Here is a 14371-nt window from a genome sequence, read left to right on the forward strand (position 1 = left end):
CCTATTTCCATATTTATTTAATTTATAGCTTCATAAATTTTATTTTTACATATACAATTAAGTGAAGGACCTTTGACTTAAACATGTTAAGACAGAAGAGATGTTACATAATATTAAAAGCAAATTGTACGCAGAAACAATTTTTTTTTGTGTCATCACACAGAAACAATATTTTATTAAGCAAATTCAATTAAAAATAAAGATTGTTATGTGTTTTATTATTATTTTAAGTAACTTTACATTATAATTTAATATCTTATGAGTTAACATTACTGATAATATTTCCTTAATATGTTTATAATTCTATATAAGAATTTATGATTTTTACTAATTATGATAAAATAGAGATTTTAAAATTTTGGGATTTTAATTTAAAGCTTTCTTTCGGAGGTCAACACTTTAAGCTTTAAATTTCAAAATTGACAAACCTAAAAATAATATCAGCAGCAAGGCTTGTCTCATTGAAGCCTATGATATCAGCGCAACTCGTGGATGCATTCATGTGCACCATCTTAATTATCTTAAAAACTTCGTTGGTTAATGCAGATTTTTGTCTGCCTCCTACACTCCAATATTTGATTTCTCCAAATATTGTTATGGTTTTGAGAGCGCATATCTATCCATGAATGGTGCTGGAATTTCCTTTCAACAAGGCCAATAACATGCAGAGTCTCTCGTGCACATTCAATTATTTTAATATGGTTATTTACCAGAACAAAACAGAGTAAGGTACAGAGTTAATATAAGTAAACAGAGAAAAGTAAGTAAATTAAGAATTATTTTAAAGTATGGATGTATGATGAAGTATGATCAAGATCCGCATTTGCTGATTAAAAGCATGTGAAGAAGCAAACGAAGTGAGATTAGAATAAGAATTAATTCATGAGTAACATGGTTTCAGAGTTTTGTAAGTATTGAAGAACATGTTGAAGTACAGAGATGGCATATGATATGATGATACTGAAGTTTCCTGTTTGTTTTAAAGATAGCGTGTTCTTATGTGGAGAAATTAAAGAAGAAAAGATAGCATTGATCATATGAAAGACTCTTGTATTAGTTTTGAGTTAGTTAACAATTACATTATCCTATTTGTACAAAAACATTGTGGGCACAATGGCCTATTAGATGTTAAGAACTGAGACTCTATATTTGATCAATGATTTAGAGAGTGACTCGATTCCATCTTCAAGATCTTGAATGCATGAATCTAAGTTCTGCACATCTTCAATCTTCAAAGACTTCTCTGATTGGAACTCCAAGTCCACTCTTGTGAATTCATTGGCTTCACATGCAGCTTTGTTCTGGCTCATCATCTTTGAGACTAGTGACCATTTGCCACAAGACTTTGGTCCGGAAATGAAGCTAAACATAGATTCAAACAAAGAAACTGTTACAGCTTCTGCTTCTCTAAACACAGCCAAAGACTCTTTGTTTTTGTTTTGGCCAGTTTTCAAATTCTTGAGTACTTTCTGGAATGATTTCTTGAGAAACTTTCTAGAAGCTAAGTATTTCTTGATCTCAGCAGATAGATCTCCACGCTTTCTTCTTAAAATAGATTGGATCTCCTTGAGACTCTCTTTCATTTGTGATAAACCATCTTTGGAAACGTTGCATAAATCCAAGATCTTGATAGATCCATCAAGAATCATCTCAACTTGTTCTTGAGATAAAGTTTGTTGAGTGATGGACAAGCGAAGCATCTTGTCAAGAGAATCATGTAAATCTTGAAGGTTGCTAAGTCTTTGGCGGATAGAAGAGCTTGAAGATGAAGAAGCTGTCTCTGAAGATCTCAACCGGTTCAATTGCTCATCGACATGAGCGTCTTGAGGGTGTTGTCTTGAAGGGAAGCTGTTAGAACGAACATGGAAAGAAAGTGCCATTTCTTCTGGTTTAGCTCTGGTTTCTTGTTATTCAGATTCAGAGAAGGTTTAGAGAGATGTAAGATGTTTGTTATGTGCTCATTGGCTCTCTGGTGAGTACATATATATACACCTTTAGAGAAGGGAGACATTTGGAATCTTAATAGAGATGGTTCAATGATGTTTCTGCAATGTCTCCCTCCAGCTCATTGAAGCATATGATATTAACGTGAATACATTCATGTGTACAATTTAAACTTAATATGTTTTTTGGTAAAATAGAAACTTAATATTTTGGAGATTGTTTCAGATATTGTCTGCCTCCTACACTGCACACTTTTGTTTCTATATGTTTGTATAAAGCTCTAGTGGTAATGAGTCTAATGACATGAGATGGAAGTACAGAGTGGTTTTGAGAGCGAATATATGCATGAACCGTGCTGCTGCCATCACCTCCTGCACATTCATTTATTATTCTTAATTGATATGTGAACATATAAAATTCATATTAAGATGATAAAATATGAAATCATATCAAGAAGGCATATGCAGCGTTGCTTGGACAAGGGGACAATGCATAGGCCTTCCTCAAGGTATGTCAAGAGTATCAACTTATAATAAAGGACTTGCTGTGGCTTTTAATTGTAGAACAAGAGTTGCATAATACATAACGCTTTATAATTAAAGAATACAATCAAGAAGATTCCAGTGTCTGTAGTTTCTTGGGTGGAAGTAACAACTAACAAGCCCTTTGGTCTGATAATGATACCACTTGTTTCTTGAAAATTATTATTCAAGCAAAAATATGAATAAAGATAGATAAGAGAAGCAAAGATTATATGGCAAAAAAGTTTATGTTTGTTTCTGATCTTATTTAAATTTCTGTACAAAATTTTATAGCCGATATGATCTATAAGATATTAAGAAGTGAGACTCTGTATTTAATCATTGACTTTGAGAGTGACTCAGTTCCATCTTCAAGATCTTGAATGCACGACTCTAGCAACTGCACATCTTCCATATTAAGTAACTTCCCGGATTCAAACACAAAGTCCAATCTTGTGAATTCATTTGCTTCATCTTCACATGTAGATTTGGTCTGGCTCATAAGTTCTGTGACCAATGACCATTTTCCACAAGCCTTAGATCCGGACATGAAGCAAAACATACGTTCAAAGACACCAACTGTTACGGCTTCTGCTTCTCCAAACACAATCAAAGATTTATCGGTGCTCTCTTTGTTTTGGCTCACTTTCAAATTCTTGACTACTTTTTGGAATGATTTCTTCAAGAACTTTCTTGTGGCTAAGTATTTCTTGACCTCTGCTGATAAATCTCCACGCTTTCTTCTTAGAATAGATTGGATTTCCTTGAGACTCTCTTTCATCTTGAATGCACGACTCTAGCATCTGCACATTCCATCTTCAGTGACTTCTCGGATTGATACACATAATCCACTCTTGTAAATTCATTTGCTTCAGCTTCACATGTAGTTTTGTTCTGGCTCATCAGCTTTGAGACCGAAGACCATTTTCTACAAGCCTTTGATCCAGACATGAAGCTAAACATAGATTCAAACAGAGCGACTGTTACAGCTTCTGCTTCTCCAAACACAACCAAAGATTTATTGGTGCTCTCTTTGTACTTTCTGGAGTGACTTCTTCAAGATATTTCTTGCGGCTAAGTATTTCTTGACCTCTGCTGATAAATCTCCACACTTTCTTTGTAATGTAGACTGGATCTCCTTGAGACCTTCTTTCATCTGTGACAAAGCGTCCTTGGCCACATTGCACAAATCCAAGATCCTGAGGGATCCATCAAGAAGCTTCTCAACCTGAACCTGAGATAAAGCCTTGTTGGTGATAGATAGGCGAAGCATCTTGTCAAGAGAATCATGTAAGTCTTGAAGGTTGCTTAGTCTTTGGTAAATAGAAGAGCTGGAAGATGAAGAGGCTGCCTCAGAAGATCTCAATCTGGTCAACTGCTCATCAACATTAGCAGCTTGTGGATGTTGCATAGAGGGAACACTGTTAGAACGAGCATGGAAAGAAATAGACATTTTTGTTTGATCTTTCTTTCTCTGGCTTGAGATGAAGAAATGGTTGTTCTGTTTTCATTGGCTTTCTGGTCAATCAATATATACAACGTTAAGGAAGAGAGACATAAGGAATCTTTAGGTAGTTCAAATTTTGAATCATAGGAAACGATGTTTGTGAACTGTCTCCCTCCAACCATTCACCCTAACGCATCATCCAATGTGCATAAGAGAAATATATGATTCAGATTTGATCACATGAAATGATTTTAAAAAAGATTGTAATGCAAAGCCAGCTGGGCTTGTTTCCTTGAGGCATATGATATCAGCACCACTTGTTGCACCAGCTTATAATCTTAATCTTTTGAAGGTTGCTGCAGATCTTGTCTGCCTCCTACACTGCAGAATTTGATCTCTTTCAGGTACTTTAGTTGTGTCATGATCTGTAATATACTTAATAGCTACTGGTTGCACATGAGGTTTTGAGAGTGAATATATGCATGAATGGTGCTGTTATCATCAACTCAAAGTAGACAAGCCTTACTGGATTTGCTTTAAACAAAGCCAATAAGGTGCAGAATCCCTCGTGCACATTCATCTTTTTGATTTATATTAAATACTATTTTGCATTTTTCTTGAATATCAATCACATCTTATATACAACTAACCCTTCATGAATGACCAAATATCATTTTATAAAAGATTGTAATGCAAAGCCAGCAGATCTTGTCTCCTTAAGGCATATGATATCAGCGCCACTAGAGAAGATTGACAATTTAATAAACCGGACTAACAAACCTAAACAGAGCAACAGTGAGTAAATATAAATAAACAAAGAAGAGTATAAAATCAATAAAATAAGAATTATTTTAAAGTATGGATGCATGATGAAGTATGAGCATGATTCGTATTCGTTGATTAAATGCATGTGAAGAAGCAAAATAAATAAGATTATACTAAGATTTAATTCATAATTAACACTAGATATTGATAAGTGCGGATATTAATTCTTACATTTTTATATATTGATATTTGTTTTTCATAATTAGTGTTATATATTTTAGATGAGTCGTAATATAATTAATTGTATTCAAAAAGACCTAGATTCTATCTGTCAGAAGCAAGCCTCACCTACGGCAAGCCGAAACGACACAGTTTTGGGAAGCAAATCAGACAAGCCCAAGCCGATTCAAGCCCATTCCGCTAACATTCAAAAGCCTTCACCAACGGCTCTATCGTTTGGAGGAAAGATGATAGCGACCTGCGGTACGGAGAAGAAGAAGTGTGGTCCTGCATTACACAATGCGTTTGCAGCCCTTGATTCTTTGGAGGATACAGGATGAAGACAACTGTACAAGGAACTAGGGTTTTAGCTTTTACTATATAATGTAAGCAATCGTATTGTAAAACGATCAGAGAAAAAGAGTAATAAGAAAAGACATTTTCATCTCTTGAGCTCAAGCTTTTATGGTATCAGAGCCATGGAGGCTGTTGAGCTCTACACACCCCCTACACTAGATATAGTGAACTCTGTTACAGTTAAGCTCACTGAGAGAAATTACTTACTCTGGAAGAATCAATTTGAAGCCTTTCTCAACGGCCAGAGGCTACTAGGGTTTGTGAATGGATCTACACCACAACCACCACCAACAATCAACGTTCCCGGTATAAATGGTACGGTAACTCCGACAACAAACCCAGACTATCATACATGGTTTCAAACAGATCAAGTCATCAAATCTTGGTTGTTGGGGTCTTTCTCCGAAGACATACAGAGTCTGGTGATTTCCTGTAACACCTCACACCAGATCTGGCTTACTCTAGCATGCTACTACAACCGACCCACTTCGTCTCGGTTGTTTGAGTTACAAAGGAAGCTTCAAACTGTCACCAAGCAAGAGAAGTCGATGACTGATTATCTCACAGAAATAAAGTTGGTATGTGACCAGTTGAACTCTATTGGTAGTCCGGTACCAGAAAGAATGAAGATTTTTGCTGCTCTACAAGGTCTGGGGAAGGATTATGAACCGCTCATAACCAGCATCGAAGGAGCAGTTGATATGATGCCAAATCCCACTCTAGAAGAGGTGATTCCGAGGCTACACAGCTATGATGCTCGTATTCAAAGGTACAACACTCCAACTGAGGTTAGCCCACATCTAGCTTTCAATACGGAGAGAACAAACTACCAGTCTGGATACTACAATCAGCGTGGAAGAGGTCAGTCAAACAGAAGGTTTGGTAGTAACAGAGGTCGTGGAAACTTCTCCACACGTGGCAGAGGATTTCACCAACAACTGTCTTCACATGGCTCTCAGTCTGTTCCCTCAGCTTCATCAGTGTCATCAGAAGATAGACCTTCCTGTCAAATCTGCGGTCGGTATGGTCATAGCGCTCTGCGTTGCTGGCACAGGTTCAACAACACTAACAACGAAGAAGACATGCCTGTTGCTATGGCTGCGATGCGTATAACTGACGTATCTGATCATGGCGGGTCTGAATGGTTTCCTGATTCTGGAGCGACTGCGCACATCACAAACTCAACAAACCACTTGTCTTACAATCAGCCATACAGAGGTAATGATGGTGTTATCATTGGTGATGGTAACTTCCTCCCAATAACACATGTTGGATCATCAGACATTGCTTCCACTTCAGGTACTCTCCCACTTCGTGATGTTCTAGTCTGTCCAGACATCACTAAGTCATTGTTATCTGTATCTAAACTCACACGTGACTACCCTTGTCGTTTTGAATTTGACTGTGATGGCGTTTGTGTTAAGGACAAGCAAACTCAAAGTGTCCTGAAACAAGGAAGCACCGGTGAAGGTTTATATGTGCTGCAGGATCCGAAGTTCCAAGCATTCTATTCCACGCGACAAATACCTACCAGTGATGAAGTGTGGCATAGGAGGTTGGGACATCCTCATGATCAAGTCTTGAAGCTTCTCTGCCAGAACAAGTTTATTAGAGTCAATAAGAGTACCTTGAAGATGTGTGAATCATGTCAGATAGGGAAGAGTAGTCGGTTACCTTTTGTTGCTTCTAGTTTTGTTGCGTCAAGACCTCTAGAGAGAGTCCATTGTGATCTCTGGGGTCCCTCTCCTGTTACTTCAAATCAAGGATTCAGATTTTATGTTCTCTTTGTTGACAACTTCTCTCGCTTCTCTTGGTTATATCCACTCAAAGCGAAATCCGATTTCTTCAACACTTTCATAATGTTCCAGAAATTACACTATAGGAAATGTGAGTATTAATAGCATTAGATCATAGCGTTTATGACATTTTTGCTATTATATAACAATACTTGCTTTTTAATAGCGTTTTTCAATTTTAAACGCTATATTTGTTATCGCGGGAAAATAAATTTTTAGCCACCTTAGCGAAATTTGGCTTTGAAAAAATATTTCGATATGATAAAAATTGCTTTTTTTTTCTTAAGTCATTTTCTTGGTTCTGGTTATGAACGAGCCTCGAACGACGGCGTACAGACTGGTGATGATAACGACGCACGCCTCCATCCTCTTTCACTGAGTTTGCGACCATCAACTCAGATCTCGCCGGCGACGTCCCCGCCGCCGCTTCGTCTAGCAGTGGCACCACCATCAGCCGCTGCTCTCTCTACCACCGTCTGAACCTCCAGAGCCACCAATCCCTCCAGACCCACCAATGTAAAAGTTTCTTCAATCCCCTGTTGATTCAACCTTCGGGATATTGATATTTGGGTTTGGATTATCTTATTGTTGTTTGTGGGTTTGATGCAGCGGAACCATAAGAGATATTGAGGAAGTTCTCGGAGAAGAACACTCGGCGCTCAGGGACTTACTTATGTGTTGACAAAGGAGTTACTTATGTTGCCATTAAGGTTTGTAAAATAACCTTAAAAGTTTCCAACTTTCTGGTGAGTTTCTCTTGGATGCTTGATGGCTGATGATATGATTTGTGGGTGTTTTGTATGTTTGATTTAGAAATGGAAGTGGATGATATAACTATGCACACAGGCTACAAAGGTGGACTTGAGACAAGTAGGTTTCTGAGAAGCAGAGTTGAAAATGGTTGTGGACTGACAAGAAGAAAGAAGGATCCAGAATTCATCAAAAACATCTCTTGTTTGTCTTTAAGTTTCATATGACACAGAATTCTCCGAGAACAGCTTGCTAGTTGCTAAGTCTTCCGGCAATGATCATGGTTTGTTCTCTCATCTTCCATATCTCAGTTCAATAATTTAATTATTTTCGAAGTCTTACAAACACCAGAATCTCTATTCTTGGCTAAAGTTTATCGTTTTGCCCGGTTCTTGGATAAAGTTTGGCTTTTTCCTTGTTTTTGTTTCACCTATATTCTCTATGTTACGATTTTAAGTCTTTGCTTGGCAACATTTTATGTATTTACTCTGTTTCTTGTCTGTTTTGGTCATGAAGAACACCTGGCCAAAGTTTTTTCTTTGATTTATTCTTGTCGTGTTCTGGCTTGTAGTGGCGGCTTCAACTACGGATAAAGCTGTAGCTAAACTGCCAAATGCACCAGTTTTCTCATGTTAAGTCCGATTTAGATAAAAGTATGGTGCTTTGATTGTTACGACAGCAGAGAGGGAGCTTGGAACCATGAGCTTGATTCATTGACACAGGTTGATCTCAACAACTGCGAAGTTTCTTTGCTTTCATTTTAGTGGTTTGCCTTTTCCTTATGTGAGAAAGTGGGGTTATGGTTATACTTAAGCAAATCCATATTTTAGAGCTTGATGCTTTTAATTCATGTTTACATGTTTAAATTTTTAATGGAAAACTATATGATTGTTCAATAAGTGGAATCAGACTATATTTAAAAATTTGATTGTAAATAACATTCTTTTATGATTTTTCAATGAATTTGAAATTTCATAATAAAATAAAAATTATGTTTAGGAATTAAATTAGCATTTGTGGTTTGAGGTTTAGATTTAATATTTGAAACTAATTTTATAAAATATTAAATTTTGAATTTAAACTTAAGATTTGAGATTAAAATAATAAAATATCTAAGTTTTAAGAGTTGTGTTTAAAGTTTAGGGTTTCAACCCTAACCCCTAAACCTAATTTTAAAACTTCAATGTTTTCATGATATAGCTTTAATCTTTAATTTGAATTCAAAATTTAATCATTTTAAAAATACAATCTAAACTTTAAATTATAAACCTCAAATACTAAATCGTAAATTTACATCATAAACATTGCATACAAATTTTTAAAACTCAAATCTTTAATTATTTGACTTTAAATTTTTAAATTTAATCATAAAGTCCACTATTAAATCATAAAATCTAAAGATAACACAAAAGTAATATGATAAAAAGAAAAGAAAAAAGACAAAAATAGCACTAAATCAAGTTTTTGTTCCCAAACTAGCACTCAAGGTCAAAAGTCACAAAAATAACACTTAATGTTTTATCAAAAGTCACAAACTTAGGGTTTAGAGTTAAAGGGTGGGGTTTAGGATTTAGGGTTTAGGGTTTAGGGTTTAGAGTTTAGGGTTTAGGGTTTAGGGTTTAGGGTTTATGGTTTAGGGTTTAGGGTTTAGAGTTTAGGGTTTAGGGTTTATGGTTTAGGGTTTAGGATTTAGAGTTTAGAGTTTAGGGTTTAGGGTTTAGAGTTTAGGGTTTAGGGTTTAGAGTTGAGAAATGAGGTTTTGGGGATAAGATTTCAAATTTTGAAAAATAAAAAAATTAAAATTTTCAAAGGATAAACTTAGAAATGTGCTATTTTGGTCATTTTAGTTTTTGAGTGCTATTTTTGTGATATAAACTTAGAAATGTGCTATTTTGGAGATTTGCCCAAAAGAAAATCCAACACTAATAATAAATTATAAAAATAAAATAAAAAACCTGTTTACCTTAAGTTCTAAACCCTAAACATGCCCTAAACCCTAACTACATATCTCAATACCCTATATTTTAAATTTCATTTTATACATAAATCTTCAACTTTAAACATTTTAATTCAAACATTTGGATTATATATCATACAGAAATATTCAAGTTTAAAGATTATAATACAAACCCTACATATACATACCCCTAGCCTTACTTATAACTCCAAACCCTATATCATATTCCAAACTCTATACAAAAAGTATTAAATCATAACACTTTAAAATTATAACACTTATTTTATACTAAATTATGAAATTATACAAAGTATAAAATCTAAATAAAATCAGTATATTCATAATATAACTTCAATCCCTAAACTCCAAACCACATACTTCATAAGAAGATAATTTGTACTGTTTTTTATGAGCCATTGATTGATTTTTAAATCAAAGGTCCAAAATCAATCTCCTATCTATCTTTCCCCCATGTTTTCTATTGGTTTGGCGCGGATCACCCTCTGCACCGTTAGATCATAACGAGCCAACGCTTGAGATTTTTTTTTTCAATTATTTTCTGAGAACAGATCGCGTTGGAGAGAGATAGAGAGAGAGGGGCAGAAAAAAAGAGAGAAAGGCGACTGGGTACTGTGCTCGACGCCCTAGCAAACCTCGGCCTCCTTTTCTTCTTCTTCTTCCTCGTCGGCCTCCTTCTCTTCTTCTCTTATTCTTTCTCTAAACTCTCTGATTTTTTATTTATCTCTTCATATTCATGCTAAGAACTGATAGATCTGTGTTGTGGTTGTCGAAATCTGATAGATTAAGGTTCTCTGATTTTGTTTTTGTGTTTAATATGTTCTCACAAGTCTGATCGAAACTTCTCTTCTTCTCGAAATTTCTCTTTGATTTATACTTGTCTTTGGTTGGATTCAAAATTGATCTGAGAAGGGTGGGTTTGATTTTCGTTTTGATCTGTTTCTGTTAAAGTGTAAGATTGAGCGCTTCTTTTCTATTGTTTCTGTTTCTGATTATCAACTTGTTTCTGATTATCAATCTGATTTATTGAGATTTGAATTTCGTTTTGAATCTGTCTCTATTGGTGTTTTCTGTTCTGTCTGAGATTATGTAAGAATCAACGTCCATCTCTGTTTCTTTTGTTCTGTCTGAGATTATGTAAGAATTAACTTCTCTCGCACGATCTGTCTCTCTCTCTCTCTCTCTCTCTATCCTAGTGTTCTGATTCTGGTTTTGCGTTTGTGTTCTTAGTTAAATTAAGTGGAGGAGGCTGAAGAAGCTTGGTGGTGGTGGTCTCGCCACCGACTCCATATCAGAAGAAGCATGGCTCGAGACGAGAAGACAAAGGGCTGGTGATTCAAGAACAGAACGTAACTCGTGCTCTGTTTTTTCTGTGGTGATGCGACGACAGCACTCTGGAGGCTGAAGGCGGATGCTCTGGAGGCTAGAGGCTGGAGGCTGGAGGCTAGAGGCGGAGGAATTAGGGTTGTAGGCAGAGGCTTAGATTTTTTTTTTTTGTCGACAGGTAGAGATCGAAATCTGGTTATCATGAGTTGGAAACAGAAGAGGATTTAGGTGGTGCTCCTTTACCTGTCCAAGAAGTTGATGATATGGGTGATGATATGGATGATGATAGTGTATATGTTAGGGATGATTGTGAAGGTTTATTAGTGGTAGATTGATGATATGTTGTATGCTTGTGTGATGGTTTGTATGAATGTGATAATGTTGTGTTATGGGATTTGAATAATTATATTGATTTTTGGAATTTTAATAATTTATATTGTTTTTATTTCATATTTTCGAATTAATTATTTAAAAATCAATTCAATAATTATTATTAATTAATTTTGGGATAATTATAAAACTAATTAATAACACGAAACATTTGCTATCTTTGCTACTAGGAAAAATCAAATTATTTGGTTCTAATAACATTTATTAAACGTTATTATAAATACTAACAATTGCGAACACAAAAGCGCTATTGTTATACACTTAGTAATAGCACAGAGGAAAATCGCTATTAAAAGGGTTGGACTTTTTATAACGGGTGATGTCAGAGCGTCTAAGAAAACGCTATTAAACCAAAATAATAGCGCTTTTCGTCCGCTATTACTAACCACATTTCCTGTAGTGTTAGTTGAAAACCAATTGTCAACAAAGATAGGCATTTTTCAATGTGATGGGGGTGGTGAGTTCATCAGCAACAAGTTCCTGTCTCATCTCAAAGCCTGTGGAATTCAACAGTATGTCTCTTGCCCCTACACTCCGCAACAAAACGGTTTAGCCGAAAGAAAGCATCGTCACATAACTGAGCTGGGACTGACTATGATGTTTCAGAGCAAGACTCCTCAAAGATATTGGGTGGAAGCGTTCTACACAGCAAGCTTCTTGAGTAACCTTCTCCCTTCCTCTGTTCTTGATGATAAGAAAAGTCCTTATGAGGTTCTCTACAACAAACCTCCTGATTACTCATCATTAAGGTCCTTTGGCTGCTCGTGTTATCCGATGCTGAGAGATTACGTGGCAACAAAGTTTGATCCAAGGTCGTTACACTGTGTTTTCCTTGGTTACAATGACATATTCAAAGGTTACATATGCTTATACCCACCTACAGGATGAGTCTACATCACTCGCCATGTCCTTTTTGATGAAATGAGCTTTCCCTTTGCATATGTATACTCGCAGTTCCATCCACAGGCTGCAACTCCATCTCTGGCAGCATGGCAGAAGAGCTTCATGCCTCCTGATAAAGCAACGCAGCCTGATAGAAGCTCTGTTCCCACTCCTGTAGTTACTGCATCCGTTCGTTTGTCTCCACCAACGGCTGTAGCTACTTCAGCACCAACATCCTCTATCTTCACAGAAACAGACTTTCCTTCACTTGAACAAAGTACAAGGTTGCTCAGATCTACATCAAATAGAAGCAGCTCCCAGTCTACTTCAGTAAGTAACACTGAAGCAAGTGTCAGTTCGAGTAGTCAGTCTGTTGGAATCAACTCGAACACAACCTCAATGACTGGAGTGAACAATGTTCCTGCTTCAGCATCTCAACATTCCATGATCACCAGGTCCAAGATTGGAATAAGGAAGCCTAACCCGAAGTATGCTCTTCTGGTTAATAGAACAACAGATACCGTTCCAACCACAGTGGCAGCAGCTCTGAAGGACCCTCGGTGGAATAATGCAATGGGGGAAGAAATTGATAATTGTGCTATCACCAACACATGGTCTCTGGTACCAAGAACTCCTGATATGCATGTTCTTGGTAACAAATGGATCTACCGCATCAAGCTTAATGCTGATGGAACAGTCAAAACATTCAGAGCTCGCATTGTCGCCCAAGGAAACAACCAAGAAGAAGGGGTTGATTACCTAGAGACGTACAGCCCCGTTGTTAGAACTGCAACGGTAAGGATCGTCTTGCACCTAGCCACCATCATGAAGTGGGATGTGAAGCAACTAGATGTTAAGAACGCGTTTCTTCATGGAGACTTAATAGAAACGGTATACATGAGGCAACCAGCGGGGTTCGTGAACAAAGAGAAGCCTGATCATGTGTGTCACTTGCACAAATCGCTCTACGGTCTTAAACAGTCTCCGAGAGCTTGGTTTAACAAATTCAGTGACTTCCTAATTGAATTTGGCTTTGTGTGCAGTGTGAAGGATCCATCTCTCTTCATATACTCAAAAGATGGAAACATCATCATGCTTCTTTTGTATGTAGATGACATGGCCATCACTGGAAACAACTCAGTTACACTTACAAAGCTTCTTGACGAACTGAACTTAAAGTTCAGGATGAAAGATCTCGGAAAGCTCCACTACTTCTTAGGGATCCAAGCAACCTCTCATGATCAGGGAATGTTTCTTTCTCAAGAGCAGTATGCCATAGATCTACTAACGGTTGCAGGGATGGAAAATTGCTCTCCTATAGCAACACCTCTACCGCTTCAGTTAAACAATGTACCGAATCAAGACGTTCTCTTCAGTGATCCTCGGTACTTCAGAAGCTTGGCTGGGAAGTTACAATATCTCACTCTCACTAGGCCAGATATACAGTTTGCGGTGAACTATGTGTGTCAGAAAATGCACGCTCCTTCTGTCTCCGACTTCACCAACTTGAAAAGAATTCTTCGCTACATCAAAGGAACCGTATCGATGGGAATTTCTCTTCTTGATAACACTGATTGCACGCTGAGGGCTTATAGTGACAGCGACTGGGCCGGTTGCAGAACAACTAGAAGGTCTACCGGAGGGTTTTGCACGTTTCTTGGACAGAACCTGATATCATGGTCGTCAAAGAAGCAACCAACTGTCTCCAAAAGCTCAACAGAAGCCGAGCATAGGTCGTTGTCTGAAACTGCTTCTGAAATGGCATGGATAAGCATGTTACTCAGAGAACTTGGGATCTCTCTTCCGGTTACACCTCAGCTCTTTGGAGATAATCTATCTTCTATCTATCTGACAGCCAATCCCGCATTTCACAAGCGCACCAAGCACTTTGAAACAGACTATCACTATGTAAGGGAAAGGGTCGCGTTGGGCTCCTTGGTCGTGAAACACATTCCGGCACAGCTTCAGTTAGCAGATATATTCACCAAATCGCTGCCTA

The 14371-nt window shown here is 37.1% G+C and overlaps 3 protein-coding genes and 1 long non-coding RNA gene across 4 annotated transcripts; 1 reads left to right on the forward strand and 3 right to left on the reverse strand.

Moving 5' to 3' along the window:
- Positions 1 to 79: 79 nt before the first annotated feature.
- On the reverse strand, positions 80 to 1926 carry BNAC03G65350D. The gene has a single exon (XM_013875492.3). The coding sequence runs from the start codon at positions 1878 to 1880 to the stop codon at positions 1122 to 1124; it is 759 nt and encodes a 252-aa protein (XP_013730946.1). The 5' UTR covers positions 1881 to 1926; the 3' UTR covers positions 80 to 1121.
- Positions 1927 to 2762: 836 nt separating this feature from the next.
- LOC125583432 lies at positions 2763 to 5699 on the reverse strand. The gene has a single exon (XM_048750360.1). It carries the CDS (start codon positions 3244 to 3246, stop codon positions 2770 to 2772), a length of 477 nt encoding a protein of 158 aa, XP_048606317.1. The 5' UTR covers positions 3247 to 5699; the 3' UTR covers positions 2763 to 2769.
- On the reverse strand, positions 3484 to 3918 carry LOC106434631. Its single transcript, XM_022698324.2, has one exon. The coding sequence runs from the start codon at positions 3916 to 3918 to the stop codon at positions 3484 to 3486; it is 435 nt and encodes a 144-aa protein (XP_022554045.2).
- A 4041-nt stretch (positions 5700 to 9740) lies between the features above and the next one.
- Positions 9741 to 11545, forward strand: LOC106434623. The gene is made up of 2 exons (XR_007320429.1): positions 9741 to 10439; positions 11005 to 11545. It is a non-coding gene; the product is annotated as an uncharacterized LOC106434623 (long non-coding RNA).
- Positions 11546 to 14371: the final 2826 nt, after the last annotated feature.

The sequence above is a fragment of the Brassica napus genome, chromosome C3 (genome assembly GCF_020379485.1).
Source record: "Brassica napus cultivar Da-Ae chromosome C3, Da-Ae, whole genome shotgun sequence".
NCBI lineage: Eukaryota > Viridiplantae > Streptophyta > Magnoliopsida > Brassicales > Brassicaceae > Brassica > Brassica napus.